The sequence below is a fragment of the Hyla sarda genome, chromosome 9 (genome assembly GCF_029499605.1).
Source record: "Hyla sarda isolate aHylSar1 chromosome 9, aHylSar1.hap1, whole genome shotgun sequence".
NCBI lineage: Eukaryota > Metazoa > Chordata > Amphibia > Anura > Hylidae > Hyla > Hyla sarda.
In genome coordinates, this window is record NC_079197.1 from 93121793 (window position 1) to 93139304 (window position 17512).

The 17512-nt window shown below is 43.6% G+C and overlaps 1 protein-coding gene across 3 annotated transcripts in view; it reads right to left on the bottom strand.

The window, feature by feature from the left end:
* TENM1 (teneurin transmembrane protein 1) overlaps positions 1-17512 on the bottom strand; it is an 876412-nt gene that overhangs the window by 333717 nt on the left and 525183 nt on the right. For all 3 annotated transcript variants that reach the window (XM_056539239.1, XM_056539238.1, XM_056539237.1), the window contains one exon: positions 7430-7615. In XM_056539239.1, coding sequence (XP_056395214.1) covers positions 7430-7615 — 186 coding nt within the window. The remainder of the gene's footprint in view (positions 1-7429; positions 7616-17512) is intronic.

Consider the following 17512-nt stretch of genomic DNA (forward strand, 5'->3'; position numbering starts at 1 on the left):
CGGTACCTATTGCTGACCATATACATCTAATTGTTATGCCTCTATCACCTATATTTTAAAAAAATACCTCTTTTCATTAACTTTCAGGGTTAGAAATTCTCCCAGGGGAAGGGGACGTGTCCCTCCCTTCTGGTGGTGAGAAGTGATTGGTGTGTGTGCTCATTGTTACGCCGAGCGCTCCGGGTCCCCGCTCCTCCCCGGAGCGCTCGCTACACTTCCCTCACTGCAGCGCCCCGGTCGGTTCCACGGACCCGGGGCGCTGCGTTACTACCTCCGGCCGGGATGCGATTCGCGATGCGGGTAGCGCCCGCTCGCGATGCGCACCCCGGCTCCCGTACCTTACTCGCTCCCCGTCAGTTCTGTCCCGGCGCGCGCGGCCCCGCTCCCTAGGGCGCGCGCGCGCCGGGTCTTTGCGATTTAAAGGGCCACTGCACCGCTGATTGGTGCAGTGGTTCCAATTAGTGTTTACACCTGTGCACTTCCCTATATCACCTCACTTCCCCTTCACTCCCTCGCCGGATCTTGTTGCCCTAGTGCCAGTGAAAGCGTTCCTTGTGTGTTCCTTGCCTGTGATTCCAGACCTTCTGCCGTTGCCCCTGACTACGATCCTTGCTGCCTGCCCCGACCTTCTGCTACGTCCGACCTTGCTTCTGTCTACTCCCTTGTACCGCGCCTATCTTCAGCAGCCAGAGAGGTTGAGCCGTTGCTAGGGGATACGACCTGGTCACTACCGCCGCAGCAAGACCATCCCGCTTTGCGGCGGGCTCTGGTGAAAACCAGTAGTGACTTAGAACCGATCCTCTAGCACGGTCCACGCCAATCCCTCTCTGGCACAGAGGATCCACTACCTGCCAGCCGGCATCGTGACAGTAGATCCGGCCATGGATCCCGCTGAAGTTCCTCTGCCAGTTGTCGCTGACCTCACCACGGTGGTCGCCCAGCAGTCACAACAGATTGCGCAACAAGGCCAACAGCTGTCTCAACTGACTGTTATGCTACAACAGTTACTACCACAGCTCCAGCAATCATCTCCTCCGCCAGCTCCTGTACCTCCTCCGCAGCGAGTGGCCGCTTCTGGAATACGACTATCCTTGCCGGATAAATTTGATGGGGACTCTAAGTTTTGCCGTGGCTTTCTTTCCCAATGTTCATTACACTTGGAGATGATGTCGGACCAGTTCCCCACTGAAAGGTCTAAGGTGGCTTTCGTAGTCAGCCTGCTGTCTGGAAAAGCCCTGGCTTGGGCCACACCGCTCTGGGACCGCAATGACCCCGTCACTGCCTCTGTACACTCCTTCTTCTCGGAAATTCGAAGTGTCTTTGAGGAACCTGCCCGAGCCTCTTCTGCTGAGACTGCCCTGTTGAACCTGGTCCAGGGTAATTCTTCCGTTGGCGAGTATGCCGTACAGTTCCGTACCCTTGCTTCAGAATTATCCTGGAATAATGAGGCACTCTGCGCGACCTTTAAAAAAGGCCTATCCAGCAACATTAAAGATGTTCTGGCCGCACGAGAAATCCCTGCTAACCTACATGAACTCATCCATCTTGCCACTCGCATTGACATGCGTTTTTCCGAACGGCGTCAGGAGCTCCGCCAGGATATGGACTCTGTTCGCACGAGGCGTTTCTTCTCCCCGGCTCCTCTCTCCTCTGGTCCCCTGCAATCTGTTCCTGTGCCTCCCGCCGTGGAGGCTATGCAGGTCGACCGGTCTCGCCTGACACCCCAAGAGAGGACACGACGCCGCATGGAGAATCTCTGCCTGTACTGTGCTAGTACCGAACACTTCCTGAAGGATTGTCCTATCCGTCCTCCCCGCCTGGAAAGACGTCCGCTGACTCCGCACAAAGGTGAGACAGTCCTTGATGTCTACTCTGCTTCTCCACGTCTTACTGTGCCTGTGCGGATGTCTGCCTCTGCCTTCTCCTTCTCTGCTGTGGCCTTCCTGGACTCTGGATCTGCAGGAAATTTCATCTTAGCCTCTCTAGTCAACAGGTTCAACATCCCGGTGACCAGTCTCGCCAGACCCCTCTACATCAATTGTGTAAACAATGAAAGATTGGACTGTACTATACGTTTCCGCACGGAGCCCCTTCTAATGTGCATCGGATCTCATCACGAGAGGATTGAACTGTTGGTCCTCCCCAATTGCACTTCTGAAATCCTTCTTGGACTTCCCTGGCTTCAACTCCATTCCCCAATCCTGGATTGGTCCACTGGGGAGATCAAGAGTTGGGGGCCCTCTTGTTCCAAGGACTGCTTAAAACCGGTTCCCAGTAAACCTTGCCGTGTCCCTGTGCTTCCTCATGTAACCGGTCTCCCTAAGGCCTATATGGACTTTGCGGACGTTTTTTGCAAAAAACAAGCTGAGACTCTACCTCCTCACAGGCCTTATGATTGTCCCATTGACCTCCTCCCGGGCACTACTCCACCCCGGGGCAGAATCTATCCTCTGTCCGTCCCAGAGACTCTTGCCATGTCTGAATACGTCCAAGAAAATTTAAAAAAGGGCTTTATCCGTAAATCCTCCTCTCCTGCCGGAGCCGGATTTTTCTTTGTGTCCAAAAAAGATGGCTCTCTACGTCCTTGCATTGACTACCGCGGTCTTAATAAAATCACGGTTAAGAACCGCTACCCCCTACCCCTCATCTCTGAACTCTTTGATCGTCTCCAAGGTGCCCATATTTTTACCAAACTGGACTTAAGAGGTGCTTATAATCTCATCCGCATCAGAGAGGGGGATGAATGGAAAACGGCATTTAACACCAGAGATGGACACTTTGAGTATCTGGTCATGCCCTTTGGTCTATGCAACGCCCCTGCCGTCTTCCAAGACTTTGTTAATGAAATTTTTCGTGATCTACTATACTCCTGTGTTGTTGTATATCTGGACGATATCCTGATTTTTTCTGCCAATCTTGAAGAACACCGCCAGCATGTCCGTATGGTTCTTCAGAGACTTCGTGATAATCAACTCTATGCCAAAATAGAGAAATGTCTGTTTGAATGCCAATCTCTTCCTTTTCTAGGATACTTGGTCTCTGGCCAGGGACTACAAATGGACCCAGATAAACTCTCTGCCGTCTTAGATTGGCCACGCCCCTCCGGACTCCGTGCCATCCAACGTTTTTTGGGGTTCGCCAATTATTACAGGCAATTTATTCCACATTTTTCTACCATTGTGGCTCCTATTGTGGCTTTAACAAAAAAAAATGCCGATCCCAAGTCTTGGCCTCCTCAAGCGGAAGACGCCTTTAAACGACTCAAGTCTGCCTTTTCTTCGGCTCCCGTGCTCTCCAGACCTGACCCATCTAAACCCTTCCTATTGGAGGTTGATGCCTCCTCAGTGGGAGCTGGAGCTGTCCTTCTACAAAAAAACTCTTCCGGGCATGCTGTTACTTGTGGTTTTTTTTCCAGGACCTTCTCTCCGGCGGAGAGGAACTACTCCATCGGGGATCGAGAGCTTCTAGCCATTAAATTAGCACTTGAGGAATGGAGGCATCTGCTGGAGGGATCAAGATTTCCAGTTATTATTTACACCGATCACAAGAACCTCTCCTACCTCCAGTCTGCCCAACGGCTGAATCCTCGTCAGGCCAGGTGGTCTCTGTTCTTTGCCCGATTTAATTTTGAAATTCACTTTCGGCCTGCTGATAAAAACATTAGGGCCGATGCTCTCTCTCGTTCCTCAGATGCCTCTGAAATTGAACTCTCTCCTCAACACATCATTCCTCCTGACTGCCTGATTTCCACTTCTCCAGCCTCCATCAGGCAAACTCCTCCAGGAAAGACCTTTGTTTCTCCACGCCAACGCCTTGGGATCCTCAAATGGGGTCACTCCTCCCATCTCGCAGGTCATGCGGGCATCAAGAAATCTGTGCAACTCATCTCTCGCTTCTATTGGTGGCCGACTCTAGAGACTGATGTGGTGGACTTTGTGCGAGCCTGCACTATCTGTGCCCGGGATAAGACTCCTCGCCAGAAGCCCGCTGGTTTTCTTCATCCTCTACCTGTCCCCGAACAACCTTGGTCTCTGATTGGTATGGATTTTATTACTGACTTACCTCCATCCCATGGCAACACTGTTATTTGGGTGGTCGTTGATCGATTCTCCAAAATGGCACATTTCATCCCTCTTCCTGGTCTTCCTTCAGCGCCTCAGTTGGCTAAACAATTTTTTGTACACATTTTTCGTCTTCACGGGTTGCCTACACAGATCGTCTCGGATAGAGGCGTCCAATTTGTGTCTAAATTCTGGAGGGCTCTCTGTAAACAACTCAAGATTAAATTAAATTTTTCTTCTGCATACCATCCTCAATCCAATGGACAAGTAGAGAGAATTAACCAGATCTTGGGTGACTATTTACGACATTTTGTTTCCTCCCGCCAGGATGACTGGGCAGATCTTCTACCTTGGGCCGAATTCTCGTATAATTTCAGAATCTCTGAATCTTCCTCCAAATCTCCGTTTTTCGTGGTGTACGGCCGTCACCCTCTTCCCCCCCTCCCTACCCCCTTGCCCTCTGGTCTGCCCGCTGTGGATGAAATTTCTCGTGATCTTTCCACCATATGGAAAGAGACCCAAAATTCTCTCTTACAGGCTTCTTCTCGCATGAAGAGATTCGCAGATAAGAAAAGAAGAGCTCCTCCCATTTTTTCCCCTGGAGACAAGGTATGGCTCTCCGCTAAATATGTCCGTTTCCGTGTCCCGAGCTATAAGTTGGGACCACGCTATCTTGGTCCTTTTAAAGTTTTGTGTCAAATTAATCCTGTCTCTTACAAACTTCTTCTTCCTCCTTCTCTTCGTATCCCTAATGCCTTTCACGTCTCTCTTCTTAAACCTCTCATCCTCAACCGTTTTTCTCCTAAATCTGTTCCTCCCACTCCTGTTTCCGGCTCCTCGGACATCTTCTCTGTCAAAGAGATTTTGGCCTCTAAAAAGGTCAGGGGAAGAACTTTTTTTTTAGTGGATTGGGAGGGTTGTGGTCCAGAAGAGAGGTCCTGGGAACCTGAGGACAATATCCTGGACAAAAGTCTGATCCTCAGGTTCTCAGGCCCCAAGAAGAGGGGGAGACCCAAGGGGGGGGGTACTGTTACGCCGAGCGCTCCGGGTCCCCGCTCCTCCCCGGAGCGCTCGCTACACTTCCCTCACTGCAGCGCCCCGGTCGGTTCCACGGACCCGGGGCGCTGCGTTACTACCTCCGGCCGGGATGCGATTCGCGATGCGGGTAGCGCCCGCTCGCGATGCGCACCCCGGCTCCCGTACCTTACTCGCTCCCCGTCAGTTCTGTCCCGGCGCGCGCGGCCCCGCTCCCTAGGGCGCGCGCGCGCCGGGTCTTTGCGATTTAAAGGGCCACTGCACCGCTGATTGGTGCAGTGGTTCCAATTAGTGTTTACACCTGTGCACTTCCCTATATCACCTCACTTCCCCTTCACTCCCTCGCCGGATCTTGTTGCCCTAGTGCCAGTGAAAGCGTTCCTTGTGTGTTCCTTGCCTGTGATTCCAGACCTTCTGCCGTTGCCCCTGACTACGATCCTTGCTGCCTGCCCCGACCTTCTGCTACGTCCGACCTTGCTTCTGTCTACTCCCTTGTACCGCGCCTATCTTCAGCAGCCAGAGAGGTTGAGCCGTTGCTAGGGGATACGACCTGGTCACTACCGCCGCAGCAAGACCATCCCGCTTTGCGGCGGGCTCTGGTGAAAACCAGTAGTGACTTAGAACCGATCCTCTAGCACGGTCCACGCCAATCCCTCTCTGGCACAGAGGATCCACTACCTGCCAGCCGGCATCGTGACACTCATGCAATGCAGCCTTATCCATGAGTCATCTTTGTCTATGACTCATGGACAAGCCTAAAGCTGCTGCAGGACTGGTTAGTATCCCAGAATGTATGGGGTCCCCTAGTAGTGGAATGGTTTCAGGAGCTGTTTTCTTTATTAAATATTCAAAAAAAAAAATGTTAACAACCATATTAAAAAAGGTATTTAATTTTCATCAGTAACAACATATAAAAAGTTTTTGGATCTGACAGTGCTCATTTAAATGCTGGATAAGCTCTTTCAGGAAAACCACAGATCGCAAACTAAAATTCAGGGCAAATTAAAATATATCAGAAGACTATGAGAACATAAGAATAGGATTTAAACAAAGCTTGTTTAAATGCTGCAGGAAAACTCCTGCAGAAGAATGAGTTTGCCAAGGGTTGGTTAAATACAGTAATCTCTATTTTTGTCTAGTGTTGGCTCAGGCTGCTGACACAGAATGATGAGGGTTTCTCTTGAAGTGAGGAGAAACCCATAGCAGGCTGCATGCTACGATCCTGATGTCAAACCAGATGTGCGAGATCTGGAATGGTATCAAGATTTTTAAACGCTAAACTATGTTTACCGATACAGAAAAAATGTGATATCTGAACATATCTCTTTGTCTCCCAAGCTTCAAGATCAGCTGATCTCCTAATATGCCCTGAAGGTCTGAACAATTCAACATACTTGTACTACAAAACTATACAGTAATTTATATCCACTCCCTCCCCCCAAACCAATAAAATAATTTAAATTAATAGTAATGGCTGTAAATATGTGGTGAGGCAAACAGAGATATAAACAGTATCATAGAGTCCCGAACAGACATGGCTTTATATACAGGCTATTGCAGTGCCCTGGGTGAAAAACCTAGCTACAACTGTCATAGAACCCTCAGTGTCTATTCACATGGCAGAATTTCCGCTTGCCTCAAATTAAAGCCCATAGACTTCTATGGGATTCCGCACTCCCATTCACACTTCCGAATTTCCCCCTGCGGAATTCAGCGGAAATTCAGAAGTGTGAATGGGAGTGCAGAATCCCATAGAAGTCTATGGGCTTTAATTTGAGGCGGAATTCCGCAAGTGGAAATTCTGCCATGTGAATAGACCCTTAAACATAAATTCTGTCCATCTTTGCAGTCATTGAATGATACATAAAAAATACATATTAGATTTTAATTTAGCATTATGTTTATTGGAGAAGATGACATAAGATTTACTGTGTTGGGCTGGTTTTACACTGGTATTATAAGGTTGCATTTCATGTCCGTATTATGGCTGCAAGTCCTATTATGAAAGCAAATCACACAAATGACGGATGAGTCCAGGCCACCAGAACTTGGTCAGGCCAGGACTTGTGGCCATAATACAGATGCATAAATGTAGCCCAGAGCTTTATCAGGAAAGCTTCTTGTTTTTTCTTTAATTTTTTTTTTTATTTCTTTTTTTAAACAGACATTTCAATTTACATTTCTTTTACTCTTGAAAAGTACATCTGGATGTGTTTGAGTTTCATAATATTGCTTTTGTTATTATTATTTCTGATGTTGTTATAAATATTATTATTATTATTGTGATTATTATTGTTAATAACCAATTTACAATACACAAGGAAATCACTCACCAATTGTACACTGTTCCCCCTCCCATCCTGGGCTGCATTCACATTTTCCATCTTTACACTGACCGTGTTCTGCACAGTTCGGGTGACAAGTGCGCTCTTCGCAGTTGGCTCCTCCCCAGCCGTCTTCACATTGACAGACACCTCCTGAGCATACACCGTGACTTCCACAGTCCACCGCACACAGCTCTAGAGGAGCAATAATGAGCCAGGGTGTTATTATGGCACACAACAGCTTTAATGTCATCTCTGCCAGTGCAGTTAAAGATATGCAAATCCTTATTAAGAGTATCACAGCATAACAGAGCAACAAAGATTTCCAGGAGTAAATTCAATTACAAGTAGCGCTTCTACTGTAACTCTTTTTTTTTTTTTTCTTCAGGAAAACAATTGTAGTGCAAATGTCACTTAGTTGTCAATTGGGAGTCCATCACATTTATATGTTAACTTAGTCTCAACAAAGTATTGCACTTGGGCAGCATCCCAGCATTAGAAGATTGATAGATGGGAGAGCAGAGAATGCACTCTAGAGGGTAAAGAAATCACTTCTCAACATAGAAAATATGTATCGATCTGTGTGAAAAATACAAAATACAAAACAGAGACTGCCAGAAGCGGAACCACACTGGTTCTTATTGTGCAGCCTTATGTAGGTTAACTACATAGCAAATACCGTATTTTTCGCCGTATAAGACGCACTTTTTCTTACCCAAAACTGGGGGGAAAAAGTCGATGTATCTTATACGGCGAATACACCCCTATCGCGGCGGTCCCTGCGGCCATCAACGGCCGGGACCCGCGGCTAATACAGGACATCACCAATCGCGGTGATGCCCTGTATTAACCCTTCAGACGCGGCGATCAAAGCTGACCGCCGCGCCTGAAGGGAAAGTGACACTAACCCGGCTGTTCAGTCGGGCTGTTTGGGACCACCGCGATTTCACCGCAGCGGTCCCAAACAGCCCGACTGAATAGCCGGGTTAGTGCTTACAGGACACCGGGGGGGACCTTACCTGCTTCCTCAGTGTCTTCTCCGTTCAGGGATCCCCTGTATGCCGGCGCTCTCCTTCCTCGTCATCACGTCATCGTGTACGTGCGTCGGCGTGCGTAATGACGTGATGCCGGTGACGCAGAGCGAGGATACCCGGCCGGCAGCAGAGATGGAGCGACATCCAGGGCAGCGGTGATGGGTCCGGAGCAGCGGGGACACGTGAGTATTACCTCCTCCTGCAGTGGTCTTCAATCTGCGGACCTCCAGATGTTGCAAAACTACAACTCCCAGCATGCCCGGACAGCCGTTGGCTGTCCGGGCATGCTGGGAGTTGTAGTTTTGCAACATCTGGAGGTCCGCAGGTTGAAGACCACTATTGGGTTCAAAATCTTTATTTTTTTAGATTTTGCCCCTAAAAATTGGGTGCGTCTTATACGCCGGTGCGTCCTATAGGACAAAAAATACGGTACCATGTGAAAAGGTAATGCAATGTGTTCTATGTGAATGACATGCTGTCTCTATTGGGATGGGTAAAGAACATAGCATAACATATATATATATATATATATATATATATATATATATATATATATTTTTTTTTTTTCCATACATCATTTGTTTTAATAAATTATTCAGATAGCTGAGGCATATTTAGAAGAGTGTAGTTAAGGCGAAAATGGAGCAGTTTCCAGATTTCCAGCTAACAATTTTTTAAGGTCCTTTTAAAAACTAACGAAGCAATCTAATTTGGTTACTATGGGCAACCACAAATTCTGATAAATCTTCTCCAGAGTGTATTGTACAGTTCAGATACATCTTCCCTAGAGTGTATTCTACAGAAGTCTGCTTTATAAAGATGAGAGCTATGTCAAAGGCGTATGTCTAATGTATTACATGATAACCTAATTTTTAATGAATTAAATGGAAACCTAGTGGAGCCTCATGGATCTCACTGACTTAACCCCTTATCGACACAGGACGTAAATGTACGTCTTGGTGAGGTGGTACTTAACGCACCAGGATGTACATTTACGTCCTGAGCACAACCGCGAGCATCAGAGCGATGCCTGGATCATGCACAGCAGGTCCCGGCTGCTGATCGCAGCCAGGGACCCCCCTTCCCGCAGACCAGAGCAGAAGATGACCGATAATGCTGATCAGTGCTATGTCCTATACATAGCACTGAACAGTATTAGCAATCGAATGATTGCTATAAATAGTCCCCTATGGGGACTATTAAAGTGTAAAAAAAAGTAAAAAAAATAAAGCAAACAAATGTGAAAAAACCCCTCCCCCAATACAAACGTAAATTGTCCCATTTTCTCTATTTCACCCCCAAAAAGTGTTACATTTTTTTATATACATATTTGGTATCGCCGCGTGCGTAAATATCTGAACTATTAAAATAAAATGTTAATGATACTGTATGGTGAACGGCGTGAACGTAAAAGTAAAAGAAATTCCAAAATAGATGCTTTTTCATAACATTTTATATAAAAAAATTATAAAAAATTGATTAAAAGTTCTATATAAGCAAATATGGTATCAATAAAAAGTACAGATCACGGCGAAAAAATAAGCCCTCATACCGCCGCTTATATGGAAAAATTAAAAATTTATAGGTCTTCAAAATAGGGGGATTTTAAACATACTAATTTGATTAAAAAATTTGCGATTTTTTTTTAAGTGCAACAGTAATAGAAAAGTATGTTATCATGGGTATCATTTTAATCATATTGACCCAAAGAATAAAGAACACATGTTATTTTTACCGTAAATTGTAAGTTGTGAAAACGAGACCTTCCAAAATTAGCAAAATTGCGGTTTTCTTTTTAATTTCACCACACAAATAGTATTTTTTTTTGTTGCGCCATACATTTTATGGTAAAGTGAGTGATGGTATTACAACGGACAACTGGTTTTGCAAAAAACAAGCCCTCATATTAGTCTGTGGATAAAAATATAAAAGAGTTATGATTTTTTGAAGGTGAGGAGGAAAAAACGTAAATGTAAAAATGTCCGGCATATAGTGACGTCACTACAGTTTCCAGTGTGGGTCAATTCTAACCCATTTAGGAAATTAGCGATTTCCTTCCTAAGAGATCTCTGAGGAAGGAAAATGCTAATTTCCGAAACGCGTTAGAGTTGGATTCTCTTGTCCTCTCTGAGGGTTTTTCTTTTTGGGGCGGCTAATATGCAGTTGGAGTCTACACTATTCAATATGTATATTTCTCTATTATAAGCTTGTTTCCTGTTACCCTGCATACCTGTTGCTCTCATATGTACTTTTGCTTATGTTTCTGTACTTACAGCCTTGTTTTGTACACCTATGTTTTGCACTGTTGTCTACTTTCTGCTATTGCGAAACCTTAGTAAAAAACTTTTGACAACAAAGTCAGAGGAGTCATGGGAAATGTAGGCTGCATTCCAGAACCCACTTCAATGTTCAATGGTTGACTAAAATGGAGACCATTCAATGCCTGCCACACGTGCCACACGTACCTCTACATTCTCTACAAAAATAAAAAATAAAATCATAAAAAATAAAAACATCTCCAGAATGATTCTTTAAAGGTTATAGTATTTGGTTCCTTAAATGTTATGTTTCTGTACCTGTTTTCTATGGAAGAATAAAGATTTGTTTTACTTCTATGAAGCCTAGATAGTTTCAGTGTCATACAGATTTTGGATTGAAGTCAATGTTGACATTATTGTTTCTAGATAACTTGTGCATTGCCAATGACTGGTCACAAGGCCCATGCTGACCCCGGTCCACTGTCAAAAGTCCTTATAATGGGCACATGATCATCAGGACTGGACCATGGAGCAATGGAAAAAGTTGTCCTAGTCTGAAAAACCACATTTTCTTTTACATCCCGCAGATGGCTGTGTGCTGGAGCTGCTAACTTGGTAGAGATGACACTAGATGACACTAAGATGTCAAGGAAGAGATGATATTAGGAAAAGTTGACACTTTCGTCATGAGAAGAATGAAGCTCTGCAGTGGCAGTGTGATGCTATGGGCAATGTTCTGCTGACATTCATGTCAATGTTTTCTGACAGGTACTTTGACACTGAATAAAATTACTCCGTAATGGTTTGAGAAAGATGTCTAAAAGTTCAAGGTGTTAACAAGGCCTCCAGATTCACCAGAATTTAGTCTGACTGGGCATCTATGGGATGCATTGGACAAAAGGGAACTAAAGATTAAAGGGGTACTCCGCTGCCCTGCTTCTAAAGCTCTGCTCCCCAGCGTCCGGAAGTTTATTGTTTCGAACGCTGTGTGCGGGCTTCCACACAGTGTTCGGAATGATAAACTTCCAGACGCTGGGGAGTGGAGCTCCAGAAGCAGGGCAGCGGAGTACCCCTTAAAGGCCCGACCATGCAACTTACAGGCTTTAAAAGATCTACTGCATACTGCAAACTGTTACATCAAAGCTCTAGATACCACAATACTGCTTAGGCCATGTTCCCATGGCATAATTTTCGAGAGGTATTCCGCAAGAAATATTCAGCTTGCAAATTCCGATGCAGTAGAATCTCATTGATTTAAATATGATTCTGCTGCACCGTGCAGACAACAGAATCCCGAAACATCTTATATAGAAGTCCCAATATTGGTGTCTACAGAAACAACAAACCTGTTTATTGCTTCTGCGGGTTCTGCTCCAAAATATATTGCCATCTATAGAATGGCACATTTCCGAGCGGTCCTAGTGCCGGCATATGCTACCGCTGTTCGCTGTCTGTCAAGTGTCTCCTCGGGCTGACATTCTGCCGTGTGAACATAGCCTAAGGATCACACAGTGTAAGAGAACATATAACCAGCACTGCCCCTAATAGAAATCGTTTTGCACTCAAGCCATTTGGGTCATCTCACAGCGTTGATTCAGACATGGATCAGCTACCTGGGTCTCGGTGGTGCTCTAATACCCAAAAATGAAACAAGCTTCAACAAAAATAGGAAAAAGATAAATGGGGAGGCCTCACTGAAGTAGACAAGACTGTGGTTAATAGCTTTATTTTCGGTACATATACAATTCAGTGGACACCAGGCGGACAGCTACAGGTGTAGTGTAACTATTAACCACGGACTGGTCAGTGAGACCTCCCCATTTTTCTTTTTCTTAGTTTTGTTGATAGCCTAAAGATGTCTTGCGGAGTCCATGCCTCAAAAGCTGTTTTGGTGACACATAGTACACTGCTCAAAAAAATAAACTGAACACTTTAACAACACAATGTAACTCCAAGTCATTCACACTTCTGTGAAATCACACTGTCCACTCAGGAAGCAACACTGATTGACAATCAATTTCACATGCTGTTGTGCAAATGGAACAGACAACAGGTGGAAATTATAGGCAATTAGCAATACACACCCAATAAAGAAGTGGTTCTGCAGGTGGTGACCACAGACCACCTCTCAGTTCCTATGCTTCCTGGCTGATGTTTTGGTCACTTTTGAATGCTGGCGGTGCTTTCAATCTAGTGATAGCATGAGACGGAGTCTACAACCCACACAAGTGGCTCAGGTAGTGCAGCTCATCCAGGATGGCATGTCAATGTGAGCTGTGGCAAGAAGATTTGCTGTGTCTGTCAGCGTAGTGCCCAGAGCATAGAGGCGCTACCAGGAGACAGGCCAATACATCAGGAAATGTGGAGGAGGCCGAAGGAGGGCAGCAACCCAGCAGCAGGACCGCTACCTTAACCTTCTTGCAAGGAGGAGCCCTGCCAGAGCCCTGCAAAATGACCTCCAGCAGGCCACAAATGTGCATGTGTCCACTCAAACGGTCAGAAACAGACTCCATGAGGGTGGTATGAGGGCCCGATGTCCAAAGGTGGGGGTTGGGCTTACAGCCCAACACCGTGCAAGATGTTTGGCATTTGCCAGAGAACACCAAGATTGGCAAATTCGCCACTGGTGCCCTGTGCTCTTCACAGATTAAAGCAGGTTCACACTGAGCACATATGACAGACGTGACAGAGTCTGGAGACGCCGTGTTGAGCACATCTGGGAGATCATGTCTTGCTCCATCCAACGCCACATTGCACCACAGACTTCCAGAAGTTGGCGGATGCTTTAGTCCAGGTCTGGGAGGACATCCTTCAGGAGACCATCCGCCACCTCATCAGGAGCATTCCCCTGCATTGTAGGGAGGTTATAAGGGCACGTGGAGGCCACACACACTACTGAGCCTCATTTTGACTTGTTTTAAGGAAATTACATCAAAGTTGGAACAGCCTGTAGTGTGGATTGATTTTGAGTGTTACTCCATATCCAGACCTCCATGGGTTGATAAATTTGATTTCCATTGATAATTTGGGTGATGTTGTTGTCAGCACATTCAACTATGTAAAGACGAAAGTATTTCATATGATTAGTTCAAACATTCAGATCTCGGATGTGTTATCTTAGTGTTCCCTTTATTCTTTTTTGAGCAGTGTATTAATGTTATGGCTGATCGATGTATCTTCTTCATCATCATTTTATGCAAAGTCTTTTCTTTCAACAATAGAAGATTTAAAAGTTTAATTTAAAATCCCCATCGATAACATTCATATTACAGTTTGCTCAGACAAAGTGAGAGGAAATGAAAACAAACTGTTAGCAGCTGGGCAATTTACAACTCCTAGAAACACAGTGTCATTTCTCATTTGCTCGAGCAGTCTTATGAAAAATTTTATTCAATACAACTTCCTTTTATTATTCATTTTCTGCATCTAGACAAGGTTGACCCCAGAAGACACAAGAACTTGAAACACTTCTCAGGAAATAAAAGAGGATTTTACTAAAGGACATAAAGCATCTACTGCTTGTTTATTTCCAGTTCTGCCTGCAATAAGTATCACTTTTAAAACAAGAAGCAACTTTTGATATTTTGTATTCTAAACAATGTAAAATAAAGTTTAGTTCCCGTTCTGTTACTGTTCAATGACCATGAGGTTTTCGCTATTTAAATACGCTTTTGAAGATAAACATCCCATTCAGATTACAAACAACTAAAAATATAAAGTAGCTCAGGTGGAAGTGCATAGACACATAGGGCCCCTCCGGAGGTAATATCAATATTCACAGTGGGCTTTGTTTCAATTCAGTGAATAAAGGGAAATGGATTTCTTGTGAAATAAAAATGGTTTCTTTTATAAAGATTTTTGCTGAACTTTCCAGTCTTCTAGAATGTTCCAGTCACATATTAAACCTCCCATGGCTTCTAGTTCTGCACTGATTAACACATAACATACAGATAACAATAACATACAGTTTGGACTACTACAATATTTATTTGAGTGGCTGAATTATTGTATCATATTGGTATCGAGGCACATATTTTAGATAATTGGTAATGCTTTTCCCAAAAATTTGTGATGAGGACTTTGCAGGAACCGTAGAATATCAGAGGTATCATTTTCCTTTTTGCCTGTCATTATTTTTGCACTTCTGGATTCCAGAATACAACTGTAAGCAATGTTTGTCATCTTCAGACCTTTCACCGTCACAATCTCTTCTCATAGGACCCAACTCATGCTGGCTAATCCTAATGGAATATACAGTGCCTTGTGAAAGCACCATATAGTGACACAAGTTGTGAAATATGAACCATATGTACAATGGTATAAATTCACTAAAGTTGTCTTATTCTTAGACAATGTAAACTTAGACAAGCAAACACAATGATTCTTCAGGGAGAGGCCTGGCAAAGCAGCCATTGAGGTGTGAAACGTGTTGCATTCTGGTCAATAAAGACGTCCTTGTGAAAGTCCTTACAGTGCCATTCAAGTCTTGCCATCGCCTAGATGAATCCCTTTGCTTTCTATCTTTTTTCTAGTAAACTCACACTAAACAGATTAAGAATGCACCAGACTGATCACAGTAACACTAAGGCTATGTTCAGACGTCAGAATGTCTGCACGGAAAATCTCTGTGCAGACATTCTGCAGACTGTGGGCGCTGGCATGACATGTTGGTGCTAGGATTTACAATGAGGAATTTCGCACATATCCTAACACTCCGAGACCAGTGAATGGGGGCAAACATTTATGAACTACCAAAAACCACCATTGTTTTCAGGGTACTTTAGTTTAATAGATAGAAATTATAGGAATTTAGTGACCACCTATAGTGGTTTTGCATATTGCAAGACATATCAGTGGCTCAGGCTGTTTGATAAATTCATTACATTCTTAGACTGTATAGTCAAAAGTTTAGACCAATAATTAGCTGGCTTGAAGTGCTCCCAGAGTAGCACCAAACTTTTGCTGCATTTTTGGAACACAGTGGTGCATCTTAAGCCACACCCTTTTCTCTAATCCATGCTCCCTTTTGCTATGCCCCTATTTAGTATGATAAGTAAAGTGCCTTAAAAGTGTTCAAAAGTCATAACGAATGTGGTGCAAGTCATGTAAGTTTTTTATTTTTTTTATTTTTTTTTTATAAATGGGGCCAGGATTCTTTAGCATTTGCAATGGTAAATCTGGACATTTTTTTTTTTTTTTTGCGCATCTTGAGACAAAATTCTGTCATATCTGAAGAAGTAAATCTTGGCCTTTGTGTACAGGCTATGTACATAATTATTCATATACATATATATTTTTTACATTATTCTTGTACCACCTCACATACACATATATCATTTTACATATTTTGATTCCAATTAATAAACAACATCTGTTTAGTAAAAGATAATTTAATTGTCCCTTATTGAGTTCCATGTATTCTCTTAACTGCTTATGAAAGGAACGTTTGGTAGCAGTACACAAGCTACACTTAGACATACACATTGGCCTTGATTTACTATTGTAAACCAGACCTGTTTTGTCGGGTTGTGCGCCAGAACTTTTGTCTGTGCCAGAACATGAACCAAAAAAAATCAGAATCCTACCCAACTCACCTTTTTACTGAAAAAACCTGAAAGAGGGGCATGGCAGCCGGGAAAAGGGGGCATGATCACCGAAAAGGGGCATGTCCCTGACATTTTTGAAAAATCCCAAAACATCTACTAAGGTTTTCACAGAAAATGTGGAGGATTTGAGCTCTGGAAAACCTCACAGCTCAGAGCAAAATGTAGAGAAATCTTAATAAATACCATGGAAAAATACATGTTGGGAAAAAACACACAAAGAAAACTACACACCACTCTTAGTAAATCAGGGCCATTGTCTGAAAACATCACTTTTTGACAGATTGCATTTTGAAATACTAGAAATAAAATCATTCCACTATATATATCATTATTACTGTTATTCATTATGTCTTTATTAAATTACTATGATCTGTACATTTACTTTTTTTCATTTTGCCATACGCTAGTTAGAACTCCCTTGCATTGAGAAAGGTATCCACGACCATTAATCTTTGCGATGCTACTTGATCAATCCAGATATCAGAGTTAGCATAAAGGAAAAAAGTAATATGTAGACAACTCTCTGGAGCCTACCCAGTTATTCCAAATCCTTCACACACAGCTCTCACATTTCTTACTCATTTTCTACCAAAAACTAGTTTCATGTCACAGTGCTTATATTCTAAGATGCATTCCTTTGAAAAACATCTTCCTTATCCCTTGGCACCTAACAATATGTTCTGTCTGTGAGAAAGATTATGAATATTAACCCCTAAAGGGTTCACTAGAATGTCTCCATGCTGAGGAAATGGCTTCTTTTTAATGTATAAAATTTTCTCTGTCAGCATAAATATGAATTAGGTCATAGAAAATAATGGTGACATGTCAGCAACTCTTTTGTACTATTATTATTATTATTATTATTATTATTATTGTTGTTGTTGTTGTTGGTATTGTTACTGTTCTTACTATTATGTAAATTTCATTCTGTTGGAAACCTTTTATCTTGGAGAAAACATCAGGAAGATTCTGGATTGGTCTGTAGAGTGCAGTTAAAATTTTTGATGCCAAGTGGTTTCAATAAATCTCCATGATGACCATCACTGAATATTTAGGATTTTAATTTAGGAAGGAAAACCCATTTGAAACCTTTTCTGAACTTTACTATCTTTTAAAAGGAAACTGACAGCAGGATCCCCAGCACTAACCTGAATATACAGGTATTTAGTGTGGGTGATCCTCTTTAAAACAATT